General features: G+C 43.3%; 1 protein-coding gene across 2 annotated transcripts; it reads right to left on the bottom strand.

Moving 5' to 3' along the window:
• Window positions 1-26581, bottom strand: LOC103767573 (SH3 domain-binding glutamic acid-rich-like protein). Of its 2 annotated transcripts, none has more exons than XM_029964433.1 (7): window positions 26509-26581; window positions 19266-19451; window positions 13478-13558; window positions 7477-7671; window positions 3884-3913; window positions 1428-1532; window positions 1-467 (listed from the first exon to the last, which is right to left on the bottom strand). In XM_029964433.1, exons 1-6 carry the CDS (start codon window positions 26509-26511, stop codon window positions 1470-1472), a joined length of 558 nt encoding a protein of 185 aa, XP_029820293.1. In that variant the 5' UTR covers window positions 26512-26581; the 3' UTR covers window positions 1-467; window positions 1428-1469. The 2 variants fall into 2 exon arrangements, with proteins under 2 accessions (XP_029820293.1, XP_029820290.1); XM_029964430.1 differs by lacking the exon at window positions 26509-26581 and adding an exon at window positions 25128-25303.
• Between the last annotated feature and the right edge of the window lie 1002 nt (window positions 26582-27583).

Raw genomic sequence — 27583 nt, 5'->3', positions numbered from 1 at the left:
TATGACAGAAAACACATTTATTTATCCGGCTGCACAATGGAAATCTCAATCATTTTCACGTGCCAGCGGAGGGAGAAGTGACTCACATGGCTTGTGCCTCTCTGCAGTTTTCAGTGCTGAATTTCTCTTTCTCTGAAGACATCCCCATGCTGAGTGGCAGTAAAGTGTTTGGCAGTGCATAAACATGGAGAAAGACGTGGTTCCTGCCCTGAGGAGCTTAAAATGTGACACGGACAACACTGTTCCAACATATAACAATTGACTGAAATATGATCCATCGGACATAAGATCCATTTTAACAAGCAACTGGAATACCAAATATATATATAAAGGGCACAGGGAGGACACAGTGGTGTGTTCTGCTATGTATTTATAGGTTCAGAAGTCTACAGGCACAAAAGGTAGTGGTGGTTTGCTTGAGGGAAGGATTTTAGTTTCTTTGGCGGGGTTGCTCCAGCTGATGCTTCCTGAACAAAAATAAGGAAAATTAGGTTAGAAGTCAGCAATCCTTCTGTGATTTTACGTGTCTGAACACTGGAAATATTGAGATGAATTAATTCCCATGCAACAGAGGAACTCAGATATAGGAGAGGTAGTGTGAAAGAAGTGATGGGGTTTCTGTCCTGTTGAGGCCCCACCAGCATCTGGTTGGTGAAACCCTTGGCAAGGTCGGAATTAGCTGGGAATCTAGTCCAGGTCAGGTTGGATGGGGCTTGGAGAAGCCTGGTCTAGTGGAAGATGTCTCTGTCTGTGGCAGGGGGGTTGGAATGAGACAATCTTTAAGGTCTCTTCCAACCCAAACTGTTCCATGATTCCATGGATCCCCCCAGCTCTAGAAAGAGCATTTTGCACTTTGTGTCTGTGACAGGGAGGAGGTCCCACCACCCAAGGGAAAACCTGCTGGCAATTTCAACTCTCTTGTAGGCTTATGGCTTTTTCCCAATAACTGATTGCCTGATCTGTATTTCAGTGGAGAAGAGTCAGCAGGATGAAGAAGAAAACCTAAAAATAAAGATTGAAACCACAGAACTGGAGAGAACTTGGGCAATGCTGGACACTCACACCCCTGTAGAGGCACTTCCTGTTTGGAATTAAACTTGGTCTAGTTTCGAAGACAACAAGAAAAAAATTATATTATGTCATATTTCTGGTCAGGCTTCTCTCCCTGAGCTGGTAATTTTCTTTTTAACAGTTCAACTAATTTGAGAGAAGGCTTCATTTGAGACATGAAGCTCCTAAAAGTTTCAGTGAAATCAGAAGCTGAGTAAGGGAGGAGAGAGAGGAATTCTTATTCCAGATGGAAGAGAAGCTGCAATGAGTCTAAGAGTTAAGTATACTTTTGGATTATTTGGGTACTTAATACTGACCTCTTTATCAATTTTATGTTACTTTACAAATATTTAGAAGCTCAATTTCTTAATAGTTACCTGAAAACCTGTTCAAGAAATAATGTGTCACAGGGAGCTGTACTAAGACTCTTCTTGCTCCTCCACCTCTTCATTTCCTTCTCCCTCTTCCTGCTTTTCTTCTTCCTTTTTTAGAGAAAATAGTTGTAGTTACCATAGAGGAATTGAAATTAAAAATAAACAGTCTTGAAATGCAGAGCTCTGCTTCTGCAACTGTTCTGTTTCTAGTAAATGCAATATTCTTTGAGATTAAAAAATGGAATTAATGTATAGAGCTTTTAATGTACAGGGCATTTAATCTCCACATTCCAGGGTTTTAATCTGTGGAGTTAATAGGAATATAAGAACTCTCTTTTCAAGGAGGTTAGAACACAGCACATGGGTGAGTTGCAAATCAAAGCTCAAGGACAAAATGAGAATGTGAAATACGTGTGAATATGACAAAAAGTTTAGTATTTTTAATGACATGCTTTCTTGGACCAGTAAACAAGATTCATGGCACAGGAACTGGACTCCTGAATAATCTAAAAATCATTCAGAACCAGATAATGCAGCCTTAGGTTTATTGCAAAACTTATTTCTCTATTTTATGTGGAAGAAATGGCACAATTTGAAGACAACAGCCCTTTGCTTCAGTCAGCCAAATGAACAGTTATCTGAAAGCTTGAATTTGTGCAACACAGACAACGACCTGTGCTTATTCTCTTTCAAGAGAAAATGAAGCTTTGGAGTGTTGTTCTATTCTGAAAAACAACTGAAAATTGCTTTGCAGGCTCCTCTGCTCCTTCTCTTCCAGCAAAGTCTTGTCCAAAGGCACTCCCATGTGGATAAATAAGCTTTATATCAAAATGTCATCTCTAAGCTGCAAAAGTGATGTGAATTCCGTCCTGGCATAATCAACCTATCAAACAATATATAATTAGTTTTCAGTCAGGACTGCAGGTCTTAAATGAGCAGCTCAGACCTTTGGTTTTCCCCTCAGACACCTCCTGTCTTAATAAGAGTCACATCTGAGTCTCTGAAGTAAAATCCTGCTTAAACATGTGCTCAGAATGGACCTGTTGGAATCAGATTCCTGGTTTAAATAATTTTTCAGGGAAAATCACTGCATTAAGTGATTATCCCTGCAAAACCAGAAAGTTAACATGAACACCAACACAGGTCAGCTGGATTAGAAGTTCTTGTGCCAAAGGAATATAATTTCTTTTGGCATTTTCCCCCCGGAAAGGTCCCTTTCATGAGCACTCTTTGGAACAGGACAAGCAATATCTTTCAGATATCCCCAACTTCTGTTCAAAATTCAAGTCAGTTAGTTTTTCTAGGAAAAGAAAGGGCATTGTTCTTGCTTGAAGCATTATTTTGTGGTGCCAAGGTGCAAACAAACCACCTTGATGGCCCTCACCAGCAGCCCTCACGCTTTGCCCATGGGCACAGGAGCTTTAGGGTCTAGAAAACTCATCTTATGAGGAGCAGCTGAGGGAGCTGGGGGGGTTTATCTGGAGAAGAGGAGGCTCAGGGGGGACCTCATTGCTCTCCCCAACTCCCTGACAGGAGGGGGCAGGGAGGGGGGGTCGGGATCTGCTGCCATGTCCAAGGGAAAGGAGGAGAGGGAATGGCCTCAAACTGCACCAGGGCAGGGTCAGATGAGAGATTAGAAACAATTTTTCCCTGCAGGAGTGGTCAGAACTTGCAATAAGTGTCCCAGGGAGGTGGTGGAGTCACTTCACCTGGAAGTTTTCCAGAGGTATCTGGATGTGTCCCTTGGGGCCATGGATTAGGGGTGATTGTGGTGGTGCTGGGTGAGGGTGGCACTGGGTGAGCTTGAAGGTCTTTTCCAACCTTGGTGATTCTGTGTTTTGGGGATTCCATTTCAGCTGCCAGGGGCACAAGGCACAGCTGTGACATAGATACAGAGATATAGGCATGGACTGCCTTTTGGAAGTGGGAAGGTGTGGATGTGTCCTCTTAATAACTGCAGGTCTGTAGTGGAAAACAGCCTGAAGTAATATTTAGTTTTCCTGGGAACCCTGTACAACATTCCAGGCCTAAACTTGCAGTGCTGGGCAAAGCAGAAAAGTGCATAAGGATTTGCACCTGGGTGAGGAAAATATCTCCTTTACAGGCAGAGCTGCCTAAATTGTCAGAATGAACCTTTCCCACTCCCAACACTGCAAATGTAATCAGTTTGGTGTCATTGATTGCCAAAAGTAGAGTTGCCTTGGGAGTCCTTGGCAAACTTTGTTGAAGATTCTGAAAGACAATTTTTCTTCCATTTACAGTTTTTTAATGATTAAAGGCCTATCTTTTTTCCCAGACAATAAGGCACTGATATGACCAATAATTATCTCTAGCAGAGTGTGGTTGATATTTAGTTTCATGAATAAGGATTTACCAACGTCTGAGTGAAGCAATGGGACTGAAAAGGAATTAAGTGCACACAAACAAAAGAGGAAAACAAAATGTCCAAGAACACTTACCCCTGTTACTGCATGTTCTTCCTTGTTTTCCTACATGAGAGATAAAAAAGAAAATGTTAAGACAAATCAAAGACAGAATAGCAGAGGTCATACAGGAAAAAACACAGCAGAAATCAAACACTGAATTTAGGAAAATTATGTGGCATTCAGTGGATTCATTTTGAGACAATGTCCTCCAGATTAACTCACACAGCACGTTTAAACTAAGCTTTTATGCAGGAAAAGGGCTATGAAATCATTAAATTGAGCTCCATTTTTCTCAGTTGTTTCAATCAAACCTGCTTCATTGACAAGCAAAGCCTCGGAGCTGAGGTTTTGTTTGCTTGTTCAGGTGGAGTTTTTGTGGGTTTTTTTGGCTATCAGCTGGTCTGCAAAATGCAAGTTAAATCAGAATTGTAGAGAGTCTTATCTATGTTAGTTTTCATCACTCAGAATCTGGTTTGTGCTTCTGTTAAGTGTTGTAGGCTGGAACAGATGCCTTGGCTGGGGAATAAGGAAAAATACAAGCTGGGTTTAGGCTGTGCATTGAGCAGAAGTGATGAGAGAGATAAAAGAGAAAAATATATAAATGTACAGTGAATAGAACTTAATGTCAGACCCTAAGCTGGTTGTTAAGGAAAAGAGCTGATCTTACCCAAAATCCCAAAGAGAAGGGGCAAAAAAATCAGTGGTTGATCCGAGTTTTCATAGAATGAGTTGAGATAATGGAGGGAGGTGCAGTGCCAAGGTTTATATATGGCCTGGGGAATTGCTGAGGCAGGATACAGACTTGCATTCTAGTATGATTTTTAACATGATTCTAAAATAATTCTGCCCTGAAGGGAGCCTAATCTGCGCTGCAAACTGATTTAACTGGGGCACCTCTCAAGAAATATTCTAAGCTCCAGGGTAAAATCTGCAGTGAAAATCAGACAGTAAAAATATAGAAAAATTATTGCCAGCACATTTAGTGACCAGCAGAGCCCTTGCTGCTCTGTGTGCAGAGGAGCTCATGGTCTTTTCCTCGAAAAACTCAAAGACAAAGGGATAAACAAAGCAAGGAAAAGGAATACTACATCCAAACAAAATGGCTCCTAAAGTTCTCCTCCAGAGAATGGGGATCAGGAATGAAAAAAGGAGATTAGAAGGGAGTTAAGGCTGAGCTTGATGAAGTGATTAGGGAAGGAATGTTCAGCAACAGGTTTAAGGTGAAGAAAAGTTTCACAATCTAAAGAAATTTGAGTGCAGTTGTGTCTCGGTGGCCCATGCTGAGAGCTGTTCCTGTCACTGCTGGATCTGTTTCAGAACTCTGGGCTTCCCAGACTTTTTGTGTGGATGAGGGGCTGGAGCTGCTGGAGCCTGAGGAGTCTCGTGCGAGTTCCATCAAGCACAACCTGTTGCACTGTGCCCTTATTGCTGCCCCTCTCAGGAGGCAGCTGCTGCCTTCAGAGTTTTGTTTTTCAGAGGGTTGGGGTCTCTCACTGGTTCCCTCAGGGTCACACCAGCCTGAGGCAAAAAGCTGGAGCTTCTGGACTCCTGCACGTCCCAACAAGGGCAGCAGAAGAGTCAGAGAGAGCTGCAGCCTCCACACGTATCCACACGGACCATCACCTGCCATTCCTGCTACCCAGGCACTGGAGGAGCCTCCTGGAACCTGGGAACCTCCATGGAACCCAACAACTGAGACAGTCCCAGTTCATTTTGTGATCTGTCTTGTGCTCAAAGCCTGAGGTAACTTTACCTCACCAGGACCCTCCTAGAATTTTTCCACAGCACTGGTATTTCTCCTGGGAAGTCACTGGAGAAAAGCTGGCTTGGTTACACCCAGCCTGAAGGAATCATTTTTGAGATGGTTTGAAACTGGTGCTAAAAAGGGCCAAAATGCCAAGACTAAATTCCCACTGGCAGATTAATTCAGACACACAAACTGCCATCTTTCCATTTTTCGATACCACATATGTCCTTTAGGATTTAACACCCAGTGAAGATACTCCAATGGCAACCTGGCAGTCTTTCAGTGTATTTACCTTCATAAAACCCTAATCAGGTAAGAAACTTATTCTAACTTTCTTTTATAGGCATAAAACAAGATGAAGAGACAAAAGGTGGAATTCATCTCACTGTAGCTGCCTCAGAGTTGTTCTTCTCATCTAAACTTGCCCTCTGTGTGCTGTCTGGAGTGAATGAGGATACCAGAATTCCTACAGAATGAATCATGCCATCCCAACAGAAGTGATAATTGGAATGAACTATAGCAAGGCGGGCAGATGCCACATTGCTGAAAGGATTTGTCCTGGGTGACATGAGAAGTGGGTGGTGGAACAGGGTGAAAAATGCTTTTTGTGCTCTCTCCCCTCCCTGGAAAACTGAAGGAGAACCTATTTTCCCACTTCCAGCTCCAACCCATTCCCTGAGAAGTGGAGCAAGGTGCTGGTTGTGCAGGAGTGCTGCTGCATGATGTCACTGCACGCAGCTGCTTGACACATTTGCAGACATGTTCCAGCATTCTGCTCTCATTTGAAAAACATCAGAGCACACTGGCAGCCAGAAGGGCAAGAAACCCAACCCAGCCAGGGATGAACTGCAGTTTTGTGCTGGGCTTCCCTTGAGAACCAAGGGAAAAGGAATTTGGTGGCGTTTGCGTGTCAGCTGGAATTCACTGAGACGTAAAAAGGGCTCGGGTATAATTTAAGGAGGGATGTTGGTTCCCACTGAGGGCTGTATCTCCTCATCACCATTTTGAAATTATAATGGGACTTCCCAGTTCCTGAGGCTGGCAGGAGGATGTGAAAAGGGGCTTTTCCAGCCCAACAGTGACTGGATCAGTCATTTTTACTAAGGGTAATGAGGAAAGGCTTACAGAGAGGTGTTTCCTCTGGAAAAACATTGCAGCTGGATGAAAACAAAAAAGAACCAAACTCCATTTATTTTGGTCTTTAATGAAAGAGATGATGCATTTGTCTCATCTCCAAACCACAAAAGAAACTGAGAAGTGTGAGGGCTTGATGCTGCAACAGGCCTGACTCCTTGGGAAGAGTCACCTCACACTGCAACATCAAAATAAACCCAGCCCTAAATGCCAAAAGAAACCCAGCCCTAAATGCCAGAATAAACCCACCCTTAAATGCCAAGCTGCCCTGCACTTTGAGATGTGCCCATGTGGCTGCAATGTCAGACCATAACCCCACAGAAAGGAAAACACTGCTCTCTGTTTCTCCAGTGCCCAGGGGATTCTCCACGGCCTGGAGAAGCCACTGTCAGATCTGCAACAAACATTAACAAGGAGATTTATGAGCACTGCAGATGCTGGCAATTTTTTCTTCCACCCAGGCAGGACTCAGATGTCGAGTCCTAAATTATTCTCCATAACTAGGGTCTGGTTCCAAATGGCCATCAAAAAAAAAAGCAAGCTTATGGTGGCAAAAGGAGGCTGTGAAGTCATTAATCTAGGTTTCATAGCATCCTGATATCAGAGAAAATGCATCCAGAAGACAAGCAGGACCTCTCTGCAATCAATCTTCCCACCTTTGGGCACACTGAGAGGACCTGTGGGCTTATGTTTCCTGTGCTTAGCACAGGAAACCCTCATTCCACAAAGAGAAGGGAAAAATTACCTGTTGATCTTCTGATGGTGCCTGATCAGACTGAGCCTCTTCAGGAGCCCCTTCATCTGCCCTATCTTCTGTGTGGGTCTCAGTTTCCTCCACGGCCTCAGATTTTTCCTCTGTGGCCTCAGATTTTTCCATGGCCTCAGACTTCTCTTCCACGGCATCTGACTTTTCCTCCTTGGTATCAGACTTTTCAGTCTCCTGGCAGCAGAGGAGAAGTCATTGTTACCTTCAGAGCTCATAATCAGCAATTCATTTCTATCAAATTCTTGACTTTTGGGGCATGTGTTTTTTTAATTTTGTTTCAGCACTCAAATGAAAATCCAACCCTTTTGTGGAAGGAACACTTGCTGGCATGTGGATCTGTTGGGGTTAGTGCAGGGAAAGCATGAATTGTGTAGGGAAAACAGGAATTCAAGCCCTTCTCAGCACAGCAGATTCTCTAACTTTTCTGTGGAAAATTTAGTAGAATAGATGTTCACCCTGATGGCACATTCAGGCTTCAAGGAAAAAATGCTTTTTCACCAGCATGAATTCCAATTAAGGGTCATCAAGAAGCTACAGAAAAACAGAAGTAATAGAGGATTTAATATATAATCTCAACTTTCTTGCTGAAAAACATCAGGAAACTGTTCCTACAGCAGTCAGTCAAGTCTATTTATTCCAGCACTGTGACCAAGCACCTCCTAGAAGGCTCTTTATTTGACGTCCTGCTGTACTTTCAGCCAGGAGGCTGAGAAAGGTCACCCTGGCTCACACACTGTGTCAGATAAAAGGAGGCCTGCATGGCCTTGAGTGGAACAGCAGAAACAAGATGAAATGCAACAGCAGGGAGAGCAAAGTCATGTTGCTTGGGACAAGCAGTTCTGGAGCAGAGATTAGAAACAGGTTTTTCTGTTGCACTTTGGGAGCCTGTTGGTCAGTGATCATCAAGGAAGGAGAAGATGGATGTATTTAAATAAGCACAGAATGACTGAGCCATGAGTGTGACAGTGAAAGAGGTAATAAATGTGATGTGATTGGCAGATGTGTCCTCCAGATCTCTCTTTACCATCCCAGTCACTCAGGCTCAAGAAGGAGAAGCTCAGACTGGAACAGGTGCAGAGGGGGCTACAGGAACATCTGAGGGAGGGCAGGGCCTGTCCTATGAAAGGGTGACAAAAAAAGCTTCATTACTTTAATCTATTGAAAGAGATGCTGGGAGGGGATATGATATATCCCAAAATAGATCAGAGTAAACATCAGGGAGGGATAGGATAAGGAAGAGCTCTGAGGTAGATGAAAAACGGGTACAAATTGGCTTTAAAGAAAAATTGTAATCAGCATCGGTGTGAGATTTTGGAAGGGGTTTATAGCAAAGAAGCCGAGGCAAAGGACCCAACTCATTAAAAGGGAATTTGGCCCCTTCTGAGAGGTGTTGTCTGCTGTGGTTTCCTCCAGCAACAGAGAACTGGGTTCAGGGAAGGTCTTGTCCTGTGTCACCCTGAATCCTACCCCCTATGGGCAGAGCAGCACATCCCTGATAGGGGACTGGCTCCTTCCTCATCCCTGTGACCAAGCCCTTACAACTCATCCCCGGGTTCCATTTGAGTTTTGCTGCTTTTCCACAGTTTCATTTGTTAAAGAAAAGCCTCCAGTAATGATCCCCTGTCCTTTAAGCTTCACAAGTCCTCCCCCAGTGTCCCCATCACAGATGATTTCCTCAGCCAGTGTTTTTATCCTACAGAACCATGGCATGGGCACAGCTCTCCAGTTTTTACCCCCAGAGCAGGCTGGGGTGAGTGCTGGCCTAGGGATCTCTGTCCCATGACGTGGTGTGGGACATCAGACACGTCCTCCTGCTGACAAGCTCTGCTGGACCGGGACAAAAATGACAGAAAAGAGGTTAGGAATGGATCTTTTTTTCCTGAAACTTCATTGTCTGTAAGGTTTGGTGCTCTCTTGGCAGTTGTCTCCTGAATTATGGAAAATAAGTTTTACAAGTGAGGAACTTGCAAGTGAGAAGAGAGTGGGCACAAAGGCTCCTAAATTCCCCTTCCTCTCCAACTGGAGCAGGAGCCTGATCAAGATTAAAGCTTTAAAAAGCCAAACATTTCTATCCCACACCATTTTCACACTCTGTTACACAGCTGCAGGAATGTTTTTGCCAGCACATGGGGGATGCTCAGGAAGAGGGATGAGCAGCTGGGAGTGAGCAGGAGGAGCTGCAGGAAGGAGGAAGGAGAAAAGATAATTTCTTTTTCTGGCAATATTGTCTCATTTCAAGTCCTCATAAAACTGTGGGCTCACTGCACTTGATGCTGGTGGCATTGTTATTAAAAAAAGATCTCCAGAGGCATTTGTTTGGCTTAATGTACCTTTTACTTTTCCCCCAATCGACCAACAAAATATTTGAAGATTAAAATATGTAGTAACATAAACATATATTGAAATTCTCTTGTGCAACATTATGTTAATACATTATTTTTTTAAGCAAATGATAACTTCTTAGAGATACTTTCTTGGCAGAAGTTCCCAAAATGAAAAGGATGGTGTTAATGAAAACTAAATTCATAGAATCACAGAATGGTTTGGGTGGGAAGGGACCTTAAAGATCATCCAGTTCCAACTTCCCTGCCATGGGGAGGGACACCTTCCACTAAACCAGGTTGCTCAGAGCCTGGTCTTGAAATAAGTTAAATATTTTTTTTCAGCATGAATATTAACATTTTAAAATCCATATGCTAAATTTGTTTTGGCAGATACATAAAGCACATGAAGACCAACGAAGGCATTCTAATTAAAACAAACCTATTGTGTAAATCTACCTCAGATGAATCACATATTTACTCAGCTCGTAAGGCAAAAAAAGAGTTGTAGCTGAAAGAATTTAACTCCAGAGCAGCCTGTTGTCAGCCAGAACACACACACACGTCCAGAGTTCTTGTTAATTCCATGGAGAACTCTGACATTGGGAATGTCATCGTTACACTGACTCTCCATAGAAACACAGAATTTGATTTTAAACTAATTTGAAAGGAAGTACCATTTATAAAGACTGGCTGGCAGGGCATTTACACACACTGTAAATTTGTAATTCAAAGCAAACTTAGGAGAAGCCTCCTTCCACTAACAGACTTAAGCTCAAGTATCTATGGATTCTGGGATATCAAGATTCTGGATATTAAGATCAAGAATACCAAGATTAAAGCTTTAATATATTTAAATACAATTTAAATATATTTGCTCAGCATTTGCTGTCTCAGACTAAGCATAAAAGTGGCACTGGCTTTAAAAAGAAATGTCCCCAACTTTGAGAGCAGCTGAGGCTGACACACCTGACCCCAAACCCCCAAACTACACTGATTATAGTTCAAATGTACACACCTCTTGTATTGGGACAGCACTGTTCGTGTCACTAACCCAAGATTCAATGGGATCCTTCAGCAATCTATCACTGATTTGAGTGACCTTTCAGTCAGGAATAAAGGAATAAATAATTGTTTCCTACTGAAACAATTACAGATTTTTATAAGTAAGAGAATACTTAAATAATGACATTGAAAGGCTACTTTGTGTTTGCTGCTGGTGTGAGAAGGATCTCCTTTACATCTGTGTGTATTCAGAGCTTCTTTATGTGTGTCCCAGAGTCAATGTGCACCTTGGTGACAAGCCTGACGTGTCCCAGACATACCAGAGTCACTCTGTAAGTGTGGATCAACTTGCACATGGAGCTGTGGCACCATCCCAGCTCCAACACTGGGCAGTGACTGTTCAGTGTAAACAAGTGGATCTGGTGCCCAGTTGTAGCCACACAACCCAGGGAGGAGTCGGGGCTGCAGGATGAGGATCTGCAGGAGTGAAATGTGCATTTTGCACTGAGCAGTGGCAATTAATTGGCAGAGAATTTCACTACAAGTGTTTTGTTGGGAAGTTGTGATTTGTTAGGGAGCCACAAAAGGCTCATCTGGTTCTTTTAGGAAATAGGCTCAAAACAGTCCTGGATCAGGATCCTGTAGGACTGTGCTGTGAAACAGCATCGAGGTCATTAAAGAGCTTCTCTACTACTGGTGCAGTATGAGACAGAGGATGGATGGAAAAAGAAATAGAATGTTTCAAGAGAAGAGTATAAAACATTCATATTAATCTTATAAAGATTAATCCCTAGTAAAAATGCCTAGAAAGCAAATGTTTACCGACCTGTGGTGATTTCATGCTTTACAGTTTGCTTCTTTTATAAAGTATCACCACATTCCAGACAAAAAAAATGTACTATTATTTAAGAAGGGATTAGAAGGAAACTCTGTCACATGTGTCATCATCACCATCCCTTCCACACCTGACTTATTATCCCAGATTTCTGCTGCTGGAAGTCACTGTCACGAGCCATCCATTGTGCTTGTGCTAAGTTGAGGTGACAGCTGAGCGAGGGGGAAGGTTATTTGTGTGACAAAGCACAGCCAACCCCTCATGCAGAGGTGCTGAGAAACACCTCTGCAAGAAATGCTGAAACACTTGCCTGTGTCTCTCTCAAACAGGGACAGATTCTAAAAGGGAGACAGTAGAAATTCTACTTTTTACATGGACTTTTTACAAACACTCCCACTTATTTCCACTTTCTGGGCTGGAGCCACCACCAAGGAGCAGTTAATCAGTGTAAACCACACTTGCACTAGCAGGAATCTGCCCAGCAGAATGTACCAAACATATTATTTTCAGCATTTACAAGGTTGTCACGACGTAGAAACCTCTGCTGTCAGCTGGGAAGGAATGAATTCTAAAAAATTATTACTTTGCTTCGTAGACATGGTATCTAACTGAGCCTTGCATGAAGGAGCAGATAATCTATGAAGTGGGAAGATGGGGAAATGCAATTTTCTTTATCTCATTGATTTCCCACATATCTTTTATAATGGTTATAATATGGAGTACCTGCAGTCCTTTAAGCCTTTCATGGCTTTGTGGATGTTAATTAAATGAATTCTCACAAGACCCTTGTGAGGTAGGCGAGTCATTTTTATTTCCCTGGTTAGGAGATGGCACAGCTAAAGCAGAAAGTTTAAATGACTCTCCTTATCACACAGGGACTCAGTGTCAGAGACATTTATAACAACCGGGGCTCTCCCCTGGGTGCCTTTTCAGCTGTAGCTCTCAAAGCACTCAGCAAAGGTTCCTTTTCCTCTCTGCTTTTACAGCAGAGGATAAACAGGGACATTTACAATGGTGTTTCACTGCACAGTTGACAGCAGAGCTGGGCCAGAAGGCAGATCTCCTGCTCCAAGGCAGCTCCTCAGCCAGGTCACCACAACACAGCAGAGTTCTCTCCTCACTCTCCTGATTCATTTCTTTTGTTGAATCACCCACAAAAGGTGGCGATATTTTATTATCATCTAACATGATCTCGGGAGAAGGGAGCTATAGTGCTCTCTGTTATGAAACTTCTCATTAGAAGAAGACTGATAAAAAGAAAACACACTGATGGCTAAAAAGAACACAGTGAAAAAAATGTGGGGAAAAAAACCCCCAAGATAACAGGTTTTTCTTTTGCCAGAAATATATTAGAACATTGTGAAAGTGCAGTGGATGGAGAACCATGGGTAGATTTGCCAGAGAGACTTGGTGAAGTCCTGGGTGAGCCTTTATCTCCTCAGCCCACAGCCCTGCTGTTGGGGGACAGGACAAACCCTGTTTGGTGCCCTCAGGGGGAAGGGAAGGTTTCTTGTAAAACAGCCTAGAAATTGCATCAGGAAATTCTGCATCATTTAAAAGCTGAACATGATAAAATACTGCTTTGTGTCAACAACAACAAAACCATCAGCTGGAGCCATGGTAACAAGCCTGCAGTGAAAGAAGGGAAGAAAGAAGGATTTTCTAGTATTTACTGAACCAGTCACTTTTTTTTCCCCCCTGACAACACTTTGCTGCACCAGAATCTAAAGTATTGCTTGTGACATGCTGAGTCACTGCCTATGTTCATCTTTTATTAAAATCAAATAAATGATGCCCATGGAAGGACAGCAGTGCATACCTTGGTGCCTGGAGGAGGAGCAAGGCCCAGGAATGAATAAATAATATTTTCTTCCTTTGCAGAGAAAAAGGATTCAAAATCCTAAAAAAAAAAAAAAAGACAAACAAATAAGAGATTTGGCATCAAAAAATCAAATAAAAAGCACAGGAGGAAGAGACCAACCCAGGTAAATCTTATATTGATGAGAACGACCATGAATTTGTACTTCTGCCTGCATTATCTAAGCCCCAGGAAGAAAACACAGATAAAGGGAGTTTCATATAGGCAATAAAATTAATAAATGGGCAAATCTCTCCAGAGACTTACACTTTAATTATATCCCATGGATGTCAGAATCAGATAAAATTAAGTGTCTCGTTTTAATGTGCCTCAGCTGTGCACTCCGAGGCAAAACTATTCCCACTTCACTGTTAGAATGAAACTTGCTGTGAGTAAGATCACAAAACAGGCCCTCAAATAAAAGACAACACTCAACATGATAGCATGGGTGAAATGAAACTTTATTTTAAAGCAAGGCACCCTTATTAGAAAATGCAGATATTTTTCAGACCAATTTAGCAGAGGGCTGTGCTGTTCCCTCTGACATGTTTCTGTCAACCAAAATGTCTTGTCCACACGTGAACAGATAAATCCTTATGTTAAATGCTTGTTTTCAGTGCTAATATAACTGGGAAGATGGGAGGGAGGCCTCCTGTCCTGCCTCTAGAACTTGTAGGGCATTTACTGTTTTCACCTATCAATTAAGGAAGCTCTGCTGTCACTGTTTTGTTACTGGAAAGCTCAGGACTCACATCTTACACAGGTGAAAATCAATGTGTGCTTAAGGTCTCAGCAGAAACTGTGGCCCACAATCACACCAGGTCTAGGACAGGGGACTGAACCCATCTGCTGAGTCCTGCACTACTGCCTTGAGCATGTTATCATCCTTCCTTTAATCCCAAACAACTCCAGAAATAGAAGCCTGTAAATAATAAGGTGCTGAGTCATCCTTGAGACTTGTTTGTAAAGCTGGGTTAGACCCCAGTTGTTTTATTGCACCCTTTCAGTGTTTCCAGAGAATAAATTGCTGGCCAAGAGTAATCCCAGGGAAAAGCTGGAGTGGAGGGTTTAGCAGTCACCTTAATGTCAACAAGACTGGACTCAGTGACATTTCAGTCCCTTTTGGAAGAGCTTAAGAGGCATGATAAACGACAGCCCATTTCACCCATTTGTCTGGGGGACAGATTGGCTTTCACACAGTCACAGGCAGTGGGAACTGCCTGGCTGGGAGAAGCCCTGGAGCACATTTTGTCCTGAGCAGGCAGAAAAGCTGCTGCTGCCCCAGGCCACCCACTGCTCAAAGGATCTGTTTGCTGCTTTCCTCTTGCTGTGGGATTCTCCTTCTCACCTAACCCAGGCAGGGTCTGCAGCTTCACCCATGAACTCAGGAGTAACGCAGTAAACAAGAATATGAGGATTTTCTGCAGATTCCAAGGGCTGGAATTTGACATGGCCATGAAAACACAGGAGACTTGTGTCATCCACACACCAAAAACTCCTAAAGCAGCCTGAGCAAACTATGGCATGACATGTCAAGAGCTGGGAGACAGGAGAAGACAATAATAAGGAAAGGCCACGAAGTGGACTTGATATTTTATACATCATTTTGAGGAAAAGCAGCAGATGGCAAGTGTATTAAAAATCACCAGAAACACTCAGCCTTGGAGATAACCAGAGCTGAGGGCTAAAGCAAGAGGTGTGAATGACCAGACAACTCCTTATCAGAAGGGGATACATCTCCTATCATATCAGATGTTCTTTGGCAGCAGGGAATGTGCAATGACATCCCCAAGGAAATGTGGCATCTCGTAGTAAATGGAAGGTCACATATTTCCTCACACTGAGGAGGAAGCTGTTATGTGTTAGGTAAGGGATAAAGGCATGATTACAGTGATCATGGAATAGTTTTTCTATTGCATGTTTGCACTCTTGCTCTCCTAATGCTGACCAAAGCAAACATTGCCAAGGCAGGCAGTAGGAAAAATGAGCAGTAACAATTTGTTAATAAATAATATTAGCAATATTATTTATTAATATAGGTAAACAATAATATATCTGTATGAGAAGGAATAAAGGGTCTAGGAGGAGGGTAGTGGTGTCATTTGTCAAGTGGACATCAGTGGAAAGTTCTTCCCCACGTGCCTGGTAGGACAGCAGGTCAGAGAGCACAGAGAGGGCATGGAAAATCCACCCTTGGAGTCTTTTTGAATTGTGGTGGTCAAAGCCCCAGGCAACACCAGCTGACATTAAGGTCCCTTCCAACCCAAAACAATCTGTGATCCTATCGTTCATGTAACTGCTACAGCCAAACATATGGAAATACAGGGACCTCTGGAGGGCTGTAGTCCAGCCTGCTGTCAGAGCAGGACAGCTTTAAAGATCATCCAGTTCCAACCCCTGCCATGGGCAGGGCCACCTTCCACTATCCCAGGTTGCTCCAAGCCCCGTCCAACCTGGCCTTGGACACTTGCACGGATCCAGGGGCAGCCACAGCTTCTCTGGGCAACCTGTGCCAGGGCCTCACCAGGGAAGATTTTTTTTCCTGATATCTAACTAAACCTACTCTTTCAGTTTGAAGCCGTTCCCTCTTGTGCTGTCACTCCAGGCCCTTGGAAATAGTCTCTTCTCCATCTTTCTTGTCGGCTCCTTCAGGTCCTGCAAGGCCACAATCAGGTCACCCCAAAGCTTCTCCTCTCCAGGCTGAACAATCCCAGCTCTCCCAGCCTTTCCTCCCAGCAGAGCTGCTCCAACCCTGGGATCCTCTTGGTGCCTCCTCTGGACTCTCTCCAGCAGCTCCATGTCCTTGCTGTGCTGTTCCCCAGGGCTGGAGCAGCTCTGCAGGTGGGGTCTCACCTGTGGGGACAGAGGGACAGAATCCCCCCTGCCCTGCTGCCCACAGTGCTTTGGATGCAGCCCAGTTGGATTTCTGGGCTACAGGTGCACACTGCAGCATCAAATAAAAGTCTAATAATCCAGAGATTTTTTTTTAAAGTATGTACATGGGAACTTTTTACTACAGTTTTCAGTTTACAGAGAATAGTCGAGATTTCAGCTCACAAATAGAAGTAGAAGTGCACATTCCATTTCTTTCCTACTTTTCTGGAGTTTTTTTGTTAAGCAAAAGCAAAGACAAGAGCAACAGAGTGCTCAATATATTTAGCAAGTGACACAGATGCAGACTCTGTCTAGTCATGAGCAAAGAAGCAGCTTAAGAAAAAGATCAAATAAGGACATATTTGCCAACACTGATGGATTAGGATGGATTCTTGACATTGGTGCTGTAGCTGGGCATACAAAATGAATCCATTTGTAATCTATTTCTTCAAGTGGCAATAGCAAAAATCTGAGAGAAAAAATAAGATTTGAGTTATTTATAAGACAGTCTTAAGCTTCTCTGACCTCAAGGAAAAGCTGCTCCTAGTCGATGTACCTTCATGAAAATGCATCCCTAGGAAACCCCCATTTTACAGAACGAGTTGGGAAGTGGTCTTCCAGAACATCCATAAAAATATCAGCAGAAAAGCAGGTTAGCAGCAGGACTGCATTCTCTTGCTCATTATGTCACTCTATTCCAGTATGAAAAAGACTCCTCACCTGTCCCCAGTCTCCCCTCTGTCCTCACCACCACCACTCCCAAAATGTCACTGAAGTGCAGGAGAGGACATTGGAGAAGGTCCCAAAGGACCATTTCTCCGAGGCAAGAATCACTACACTGTTCCTGGCAGGTGTTTCCCTGATCCATTGGTAAAGACCTTTAATGAGATAATTAGTCAATCCCCTGAAAACTGCTTATTTTCTGACGTCTGACTTCAACTTTCTTTGCTGCATTTTTCCCTCATACATCTTGTCCCACCTCTAGTGGGAGTGGAGCAGGAGATATTTTACAAAATCCTGGAAGCATGGGATAATTCATGTGGGAATAAACCTCGGGAGATCATCTAGTCCAACCTCCTGCTCGAAGCAGGGCCAATGCTGAATTCACACCAATAATATTTGAAGGTTGTCATGTCTCTCTCCACATTTCTTTTTCTCAGGGTGAAGGAGGGAAAGAGTGAGCTCAGAAAGAAGAATGAGCAAAAATGAAATGTATCAGATTTGACCTACAAAAAGAGTCCTACCTGGGAATGAAGAAAGAAAAAATCAGCAGGAAGAGAAAGCTGAGAAAATGAAAGAGAAAATATCCTATCCAAAAAAAAAAAGAAATGGGAAGAGTTTGACATGTCAAGCACAGCAAAATGAAGATTAACAGAGGACATGATTCCCATTTACAAATACAAATTTACAAATTCTCCACCAGCCACACCATCCCACGTCACACTCACGGTGCAGCTCCCCTGAGGCACCTTCCCCTGGGCAACAGGGACAGGCTCATGAGCTGATGTGGCTCTCATTACCTCATCTATTTGGAAATAATGATGCCATGAATCGGTCTCTGTTATGCACCCACTGGGATCATTAGCTATGAGCTTTGGGAGCTGGGCACATTAGAATTCTGGAGAGTTCTAGGCTAATTGTAATTTTGATTTAGTTTTTTAAATCAGTAGCTGCGGTTCCTTCCCCCTTGGAAGTGTCTTTGCAAAAAGACTGTTTCTTCACTTAAGTTTATTTCAAGATGTAGATTATTTGGCTTCCTGAAATAGCTTCAGACAAGGAATAAAAACTTTGTATTTACTATTTACTGGCAAGGCTGACCAGCTGCAGCACTTTATAAGGCAATTACTCTTTAATTCCCTGTATAAACTCTCCAGGGAACACCAGAAATATTTATTGCAGCATTGGCTGCCACAAACCCCAGAGTAAGATATATCAAATTATACTTTTCATTGGTGCAGACTGAGTGCTGAAATGCACAGGAACTCCAACACCCCAACTTCTCTTTTAAGAATCCTGTGAGAAAATGGGGGAAAAAACTGCACTCCAACATTTGTACTACCAACTTTTGCTCTGGGAGCACCTAAATTAATTCTGAAAACTTAGTGGCATGTAAATCCCTGCTCTCCCAGTACAACCTTGCAGTAGTTCACAATGGATTTGTGCAGTAACTTAAAACTGGGCTCACTATGTGAGCTGCATTTCAGGGTGCTTTGCAGGTTCATTCCAGTGATCATATCACAGCACTTTCCAGACTTTGTATTTCCACCCAGACTATGAGGAAAACAAGTCCTCAGATTATCTCCTTTGATTCAGAGTCCTAATATTCAGGCTGGTACAGTCCTATATATCTGTGATATGAACAAACTGTCTCAAGAGAAAGAAGCTGTTACAAGCACATATGAAAATACAAAAGTATCTGATGAGTCTGTTATGAAGAGGTGGATGTTAATTGAATAAGCAATATAATTTCAACAATTCAAACCACATACTGAAACTATTCCAGCATAAAATCATTCCTATTTATTTGCATGATATAATGGAAAAGAAAGATTCCTGGTCACAGCCTCTGGTGCCTCAGATGTCTACTTGACAGCCCAGATGAGTCTGTGTCAAACAAACAAAATATTAGCACTTCCCATGCAAAATTAACTTAACATTTTCCCTCCATGTGTACTCTGCTCTTGAAAATAAATAATCTTTTGGGGTTTTTTTTTTGCTTTTCTGTGCTTAAAAAGTGCTTCTTAAGGATTGTTCTTTCACAGTGAGTCTCAAATTGTCTTAAGGATTTGCTTGACACTTCCTACTAATGGAAAAGAGTCACTTCCTATGGAAAATAGCTCTCTGAAGGTATTTAAGCATCCAAACAGTTTCTTACCCCACAGTATCTCTCCTCATTGAAGATCTGTGGAGGGAGGGGAATTCCATTTTGAGGCTTTTTTTCACCTGGGACATTCTCTCTCATCCATTTCCTGTTGTCCTCATCCCCTGCTATGTCCATCTGCTGAAAGTCAATCTTGTTGGCCTCCAAAAAGCCCACGACTTCTTGCTGCTTCTTTTTTATCTGGGGAGGAAAGAGGAAAAATGGAATTCCTTCTTTAAAAAGAAAATTGTTGTTACAAGAAGAGCTCACGCGAGTATGTCAAGTTTACAGAATCCCAGGATCATTTAGGTTGGGAAAGACTCCAAGGCCAAGTCCAACCTTTGGCCAATCACCACTTTGTCAGCTAGGCTGGAGCACTGACATGTCCAGTCGTTCCTTGGACACCTCCAGGAATGGGGACTCCACCACCTCCCTGGGCAACCCTGTCCATGGCCTGACCACCCTTTCAGTGAAGAAATTCTTTGTGAAAGTTAGAAGTTCTTGAAGCTGGATCCACCACTCCAGCAGCCCTCACACTTTTCAGCACCCAGAGCCCTGCCATCCCCCCCATACACACACCCCCAGCTCCTTCCTTTCCTCCCTGGAAGCACTGATACCTCCATCTAGGGAATAAGGCTCAGCAGGAAGCCTCCCACTCTGCTCCCAGACCCATGAGTGTGGTGTACTGTGCCTGAAGTCAGCACAGGTCTGAGAAGGTACACATTCTCCTCAACATGTAAGAGCCTCCTTTTTCCTGCTAATTACATTCAACATTTAGCTCTCCATGAGCCACGTTTCTCTCCATCCCTGTTCTTTAAAGCTGAGGGATAATTAAATATCACAGAATCAGAACCATGGAACCATCAGGGTTGGAAGGGACCTCTGGAGATCATCCAGTCCAATCCTCCTGCCAAGGCAGGGTCACCTGGAGCAGGTGACACAGGAACGTGTCCAGGTGGGTTTGGAATGTCTCCAGAGAGGGATACTCCACGCCCTCCCTGGGCAGCTGTTCCAGTGCTCTTCACCCCCCATGGAAAGAAGTTTTTCCTCATGTTGAGATGGAACTTGTGTTTTAGTTTATGGCCATTATTGATATATAACATACAAATGTGAGTGAAAGCTCAAGAAAATCCAGTACAGCTCAACTCCTGTGCTTCAATATTTCCCACATTACAGAATGACATTGAAGTTGGACCAGGAATAACATGTTAGATACAATTAAAACATATTAGACATAGTTTCTGTGACACCTAAAAATCCTTCCTGGCCCTTATTCCCTTTGAATAGTTCTGTACAGACCTAGAATGCAGGCATCAAGCCTGTATCCCATCCCTTTACTCCGAAGATGTAATACTCAGTATAATTCCCTAATAAAGGAATGCTACTCCTGAGCAACACTTGAAGAACTTGCCATCTGACTTAGCCAGAATGATGCATCATGGTAATTCTGACATATGAGCCATCTTGTGATTTGAAACCATGTCTTCCACACATCAGACATCTGAACACCTGAGTTTAAATGACACCAGGCTGGTGTAAATCAGTCCGAGACAGGAAATGAAATGAGAAATGAATCATGGATTATGTATTTCTATAATCTAATAAAAGAGAAGAGCTGAAGCAGAGTGATAGCCTGTTCTCCTGGAAGAATTTATTTGCATGAATAAGAATAAAATTTCCCAGATTATTTGAGTTGGAAAGAACCCACAAGGATCACTGAGTCCAGCTCTTAAATAAATGGCCCATATGGGGGTTGATCCCACAACCCTGGTGTTATCACCATGTTTTAACCAACTGAGCTAATCTCAGGGTCAAGCTTTCCTGTGTAAATAAAAAAAGTATCTATGCTTGCTTGTAACAAATAACAAGAATAAAATGGTGTACATTTTTATGACAACAATAGAGATTTATGGTGAACTGAAAAAAGCACATCACTTTGAATGGAACCACTAATCCAAAATAGTCAAAACCCATAGAGCTGACAGAGCACAAAGGTGTTTATTTACATTCTTATTTTAACTTTTCAAACAGAGATAATTTTATTAATGGCTACTTAGCATTTATGTGCAGAACATGTTCAGGTGGTAGAAAGGATTTTTTGGAGGAAGTGGGAGAATAATATTTGTATAAATGGTTAATAAAATCTGTACAAGCCAGTAGCAGGATTTTCATCACATGCTCTGACAGGCAGTGAACTCAAGTGCTGTCAGCTGCAATTCCAGTGTCAGCTTGTCCCCTTGGACACAGGCACTGCAGTGGATACTGCTCCTGGAATAGCTGCACATGGATAGTGCCTCTGAGGAGATAAGGGAAACAGAGCTATAGATTCTGTGCTCCCCTGCTTATGGCTGTAGATATAACTTTTAAAACAGGCATAGCAATTCTTCTTCAGGAGGGTCAGGCAGCACCAGGTCTGAAAGCAAAAATCAGGCAAGGGCTGTGTAAAGAATTAATGCTGAGGTAAAACACTAAATTACATGGAATTATGCTGCATAAGGGAAAGGCAAGATGTTTCTTATTATGACAATAACAATAAAGCAAGCAGAAGCTGTGCTGTGGCTTAAGGCTCCCCATTGCCAGGGTTTAGTCAGAGCAAAGACATGGGACACACACTAAGTGTAAAAGTACAAAGCAAACCTTTGCTGGGGGTGGCCCAAAGCACTGGGCAACCAAAAGAATGTCTCCAGCAGTCAGTACTGAGGGGGGAATGGAGGATGTAACAACCCAGAGGACAAGCAGAGATTTTCCCAGAGCGGATGAGATCGCAGGAACTTGTTTGTGTCCTCACTTGTGTCTGATGGCATGGGAAGAATTCAAATTGCTTGGGCATAGATTACTTGGAAAGTGGTGGTGAGCAGGATATTCTTTCATCAATGCCATTTTCACTTTCAGCAAAGCTTAAGTTCCACCATCACTGGCTGCCAGTCCATTAAAATAATAAAACACTGTTTTAGATCGTTTCTAGCTAGAGGGTGAGAGTTGACCAGAGGAATTGTGGATGTCCCATCCCTGGAAGTGTCCAAGGCCAGGTTAGAGGAGGCTCTGAGCAACCTGGGCTAGTAGAAGGTGTCCCTGCCTATGGCAGGGGTTGGAACGAGATGAGCTTTAAGGTCCCTTCCAACCCAAACCATTCCATAACTCTGTGAAATTCTACAGATAATATTGTGTTCACCTGATGCATAATGAAATATTATCATCTATATCCTCACAATCCAGTGCATTCCTGTTGATCAGCTGCCCATGGCAGAAGGAAATAGTCAACAATTTATAGCAAGAGGAGCAGTTTGAAGCCATTCCCCCTTGTCCTGTCACTCCAGGCCCTTGCAAATAGTCTCTCTCCATATTTTTGTCGGCTCCTTCAGGTCCTGGAAGGCCACAATCAGGTCACCCCAAAGCTGTTCCTCTCCAGGTTGAACAATCCCAGCTCTCCCAGCCTTTCCCCCCAGCAGAGCTGCTCCATCCTTCTGATCCTCTTGGTTCCTGCTCTGGCCTCTCTCCAGCAGCTCCATGTCCTTGCTGGGCTGTTCCCCAGGGCTGGAGCAGCTCTGCAGGGGGGTTCTCACCTGAGGGGGCAGAGGGGCAGAATCCCCCCTCACCTCCTGCCCACAGTGCTTTTGATGGAGATTTGGAGGGGGGGAAAGTTCATAAAATATCACCAAAATCACTGGGAATAAAGGATTTTAGAGGTGTCCCAACCATGAGCAGCAGCAAGAGAGACTTTGGAAGACCTGAACCCTCTTTCTCCCATGATTTAAAACCTTGCAGGATATTCTCAATTCCTAAACACCTCTGTAACTAGCAACAAAATTATTTTATTTTTTTTTACTACATGCTCCAAGCCAAGCATTTAGTGCTTTTCAGAGCTATAAATAAGCTCTCCACATAATGAATAGTTCGATATCGGCTAAGTTTGGAGGAGAAAGATAATAAAACTGAAGATATTTAAAATAAATTGCTGAATCCTCGATGGGGAAAATGCAGATTAGCTCTAGAGCTGAGGTGAATTAGATCATTCAAGCATCTGATCCAGAGCACCACAATGTCACTGGGTTCACTGCAGTCACTTTTACAAAGCATTTATTAACATTTAAACAAGGAACACTGAGTAGTATGACCGTGTAGTACATGGAATAGAAACATTTTTCATTCTTTACCAATGATCTGATTTACACGTGTCAGAGGAAGCTGGACCCATCCTATTTGAAATTCAAAATCAACACCACACATCTAATGGAGATCAGGCACTTTGAAGAGATCACCAGTGCTCCTAGGACAGTTTAAACTTCCAATTTAAACTCTTTAGGGATTAAATTAATTCTTCTCGGGAAAAGCTGTACAAGGCTGATACAAAATTTAATTTTAATAGGATTTTAGTGACACATTGAATTTTAGGCTGACTCCTTGCATGAGTGAATTTTATTTGACGTAGACTAAAACTCGTTAAAGGTTCATTGAAAGGATCCCTCCCATCCATGTTCATCAGTAAATGTGGAAAACTGCTCCAGCTGAACACTTGGCATTGCAATTCTGAACCAGTAATGGGAACACATACTGCCTTCTGAGATTGCTACGGCTCCACACACCCCCAGCACACCAGAAAGGAGGAAATACAGAGGCACGTTGCCATGGGAAGATTCCATACTCTTCTCCTGGAGTCTCCAAAGGAGACCAAAACAGGTCGAACAGGGGCAAAAATACTGTCCATGCACAGCGTGGGGCGACTTATAAAGCTCCTTGAGCAGCAAGTGAATTATTCCAAATTACCAAACCTGAAGTTTCCAACCTCCTCTTCTTTTCTTGTTTTGTTTGTTGGTTTTTTTTTCCTTAAATTTCATTATAAAAAGAAGGAATGCTAAATGCCAGTAGTAAATTTGGAGTGTCAGGCTTAGTGGGAGAACTGCAAACCTCCTCAGCGGTATTCCAACTGGAATTTTGGTGAATGACCCCTGGTTCATTTTCTAGAGATGATGATCCCATGAACAGGGGGTGTTTTTTGGAGCTTTTCCACTCTGGAAGCTTCTTGAAGAAATGGAGCTGGTGTCAGGGAGATAGAGATGTAGTTCCAGCTCTGGGCAAGCACCAGCCAGTTTGTTTAGCCATGTCACTGGCAGTGAGTGAGTGCCAGAGGAAAACTGAAATCTGAGCTCATCTGGGAACTGGATATAAAAGGAAACAGTCCTTTCCCGGTTCCCACCTCCCACGGACTTCCAACCTCCCCACTATTCACATGCCCTTCCCTTCAGCTGATACACTCTGCTGACAGCTACAGTAGGAGATCTCAATGCTAAAAATCATCAGTATAATGTTTCAAGAGACACACACTCCAGAAAAAAACCCAAAAGACAAACTACCAAACAAACCAAAAAAACTCCCCAAACCTAGGGAAAGGGAGGGGAGTGGGGAAGAAGTTTTTCTGCATAACTTTATTCAGCTCCAGGCTCTTTCTCAGCCAGAGTTCCCCTTTTGCAGGAGAAGTGTCCTAAAGCCTCTTTTAAAAACAAATACATTATTTTCTACTGCAGACAATCTGCCTTCACTTCTGTGCAAATACAATATCCACTTTGTCCTTCTTCAGTGAATATATACTTCATATACTTTTCCAAACATAGTAAATCTATTAAATAATAGATAATTTAGATGTAAATGTCATAACTGTGGCAAAAGCTCTCACGCAAGCCAGACTGCACTACCAGGAATTCTCTACATCTCGAGTAGCTTTCAAGACTAAGGTGGCCAGTGTACAATAAAAATAAGGTTTATTACTGTTAAGAATTCCAGTGTTTTTTTTTTCTCAAATGCAAGCTCTGTCCTGGCACCTTCTGGGCTAATTCCCCACCCTGATCCCAGCAGTAAGAGGATGTTAAAGGAGTCACCTACCGCTGTAGACCCCGAAGATGTGGCCACAAATACTTTGATCACCATGTTGGCAGTGATGGAAGTGAATCAGCAGAGCCTGCTATCCACAAGTCTCCACGATCCCAAGAGGAATTCAGCAGCTCCTGGGCTAACCCGGGTCCTAAATGGATGCCCCCTCCCCCAGGCAATCCAGCAGCTTTGCCCTCTCCTCGGGGTCCCGGGTTTTCCCACTCCATTGGCTCTCAGGTATTTTGGGACGAGGATTGGTCTGTAAGAGGAGCCGTAGCGAGGGGTTTGCACCTGCCCCCGGCCTTATTGCATTAGATTGACAGGGTGGCAGCCCAAAAAAGGCAAGGGAGAGTAGTGCACCAATGAGACAGGGCTGGAGAAATATTTGGGAGAGGGGGAAGGGACAAGTGAGAAGGGACAGGGAGCTGGGGGCAATCACAAAGCCATCAGGTTGCATGGGCACTGTCGCTGCTGTCGCCTGCACAAAAGAGCTTGTGCCCTTTCCTCAATCACAACCAGGCTTTGGAGCTGTAGCTGGAAAATTTAGATTATAGAAGGGGAAGGAAGAAGGAGAGGGCAAGGGGAGCATAGATGCAGAAGTAATTATAGGAGAGATCACACTGAAATAAGCCTTGGTTATGAACACTCAGCTTTAAAGAATTCAGCTCATCGTCCTCACTGCAGGCTCAGGGATTTCCCTCCTTGATAGTGAGGGGGGTGATTTGGCTGACTCCATGCACCCAGAATCTGCAGTTGCCTTTTCTCCCTCTTTTTGCATCACCAGTGAAAATTTCCAGGCCACAAGGTGAAAGAAGAGGTTCAGAATACTTTGGGAAACCCCCACCTCCCCATTCTACTCTCATTATCCAGGATGCTCTTTTTCCATCTGGTTGTTGCTTCTGCCCCAGAGATGGCCACAATTCACTGGCTGCCTGCACATATTTGCTCAAGGAGGTCTCTGAGCATGAGAGGTATTTTAAGAATGTTAAATGATAACAGATTACTTTCAAATTTTAAGGGCAAAGTTTGTTTCTGCTGTAAGTGAGCAATGTGAGCTCAGTAAAGCTGTCCCTATGCCAGAGGTGAAACTGGCCTAGGTTTTAAAAGGGGCTTACACACATTTGACATGTTAGGATTGAATATAGCAATGTCCTGAAAACACTTACAATGGAATATAACACTTTATTTCTAGGATTGAATAGGTAGGACCAAATGCACTGCTAAATAGCAATAAAGCAAATAGTAAATATGCTGTTGAAAGGAATTTTTTTTGTCTGTGAAAACCCTTCTGTGAGGCTGGAAATGCAGAACTCCATGTATGGAACTGGGATCCTGAAAACACTCACTGAAAACTAAAAATAAAACTATGGATAGTTTACACTGTGTGGCTCACCATCTGTCATTTCTTTTTACTTTTGAGAGACAACAGGAGGTTCAGCAAAAAGCCTATTAAAAGCAGGTATGTTCAGAGCATTTTCCTGTAAAACAACAACAACAACAACAAAAAAACCCACATAAGTGAAAAAACATAAATTACAGCCAAAAGTTGTTTTTCATGCTTGTTTCCCAGGAGATTTTGGATGTGAGTATAGCCTAGGAGACAACGGGCAACTTGGAATTTAACGTTTTCAAATTTCTTTGGTTATTAGTGGTCTGAAGAAGTACAATCAAAGGATGCTGTGGTCATTGGCATCAAAGCATATTGATAAGCCTTGTGATAAGGATCCTAATAATTTCACAGAATCACAAAATATGCTGAGTTGGAAGGGACCCACAAGGTCATCGAGTCCAACTCTTAGCCCCGCACAGCACCATCCACAAGAGTCACACCCTGCGCCTGAGAGCGTTGTCCAAACATTTCTTGAGCTCTGTCAGCCTTGGTGCTGTGACCACTGCCCTGGGGAGGCTGTTCCAGCTCCCAACCACCCTCTGGGGGAAGAACATTTTTCTAATATCCAACCTAACCCTGCCCTGACACAATTTCAGGCCATTCCCTCAGGTCCTGTCTCTGGTCGCCACAGGGAAGAGATCAGTGCCTGCCCCTCCTCCTCCCCTCACAAGGAAGTTGTATACTCAATTTATACTCAAAGCTGTAAATATTTGCACCATCAAACATCCACAGTCAAATTCTGGGGCAGAATTGCCAATGAACTCTCATTCCTGCTCCGCTTCACCCCTGAAACAACCACTGACCCCCCCGTGGAGAAGCCGTTCCTGGAGCTACAGGGAATGGCAGGTGAGGGCTTCAGGACACAACTCCCATCCCAAGGAAAACATCACTTCGTTCTGAAGAGCTTTTCTCCTTTTTCAACATAGGAATGCTTAGTTTAAACCCGAGTTTGCGGCCTGTTGGGTCTGGCCACTGAGCTCCGAGGTCCACAGGCCGTGGCCCCACATGTGAGGCACCTCCGTGGCTGCGGCACGGCGGGGCCCCACGTTGCCAAATTCCCATTAATAGCTCGATGGGA

This window comes from Manacus vitellinus, unplaced genomic scaffold, assembly GCF_001715985.3.
Source record: "Manacus vitellinus isolate BGI_N305 unplaced genomic scaffold, ASM171598v3 scaffold_108_pilon, whole genome shotgun sequence".
Classification (NCBI taxonomy): Eukaryota; Metazoa; Chordata; class Aves; order Passeriformes; family Pipridae; genus Manacus; species Manacus vitellinus.
The sequence above is the reverse complement of the archived record's forward strand: the minus strand, read 5'-3'. Positions and strand labels throughout refer to the sequence as shown.

Bases quoted from the DNA above. Each gene is read 5' to 3' on its own strand.
- LOC103767573 (XM_029964430.1), bottom strand. From the start codon at position 25,172: ATGGTGATCAAAGTATTTGTGGCCACATCTTCGGGGTCTACAGCG. The intron at 19,452-25,127 runs GTAGGTGACTCC...TTTCCTCCCCAG, and splicing joins CATCTTCGGGGTCTACAGCG to ATAAAAAAGAAGCAGCAAGA. The intron at 3,914-7,476 runs GTAATTTTTCCC...TCTCTCATGTAG, and splicing joins CACCATCAGAAGATCAACAG to GAAAACAAGGAAGAACATGC.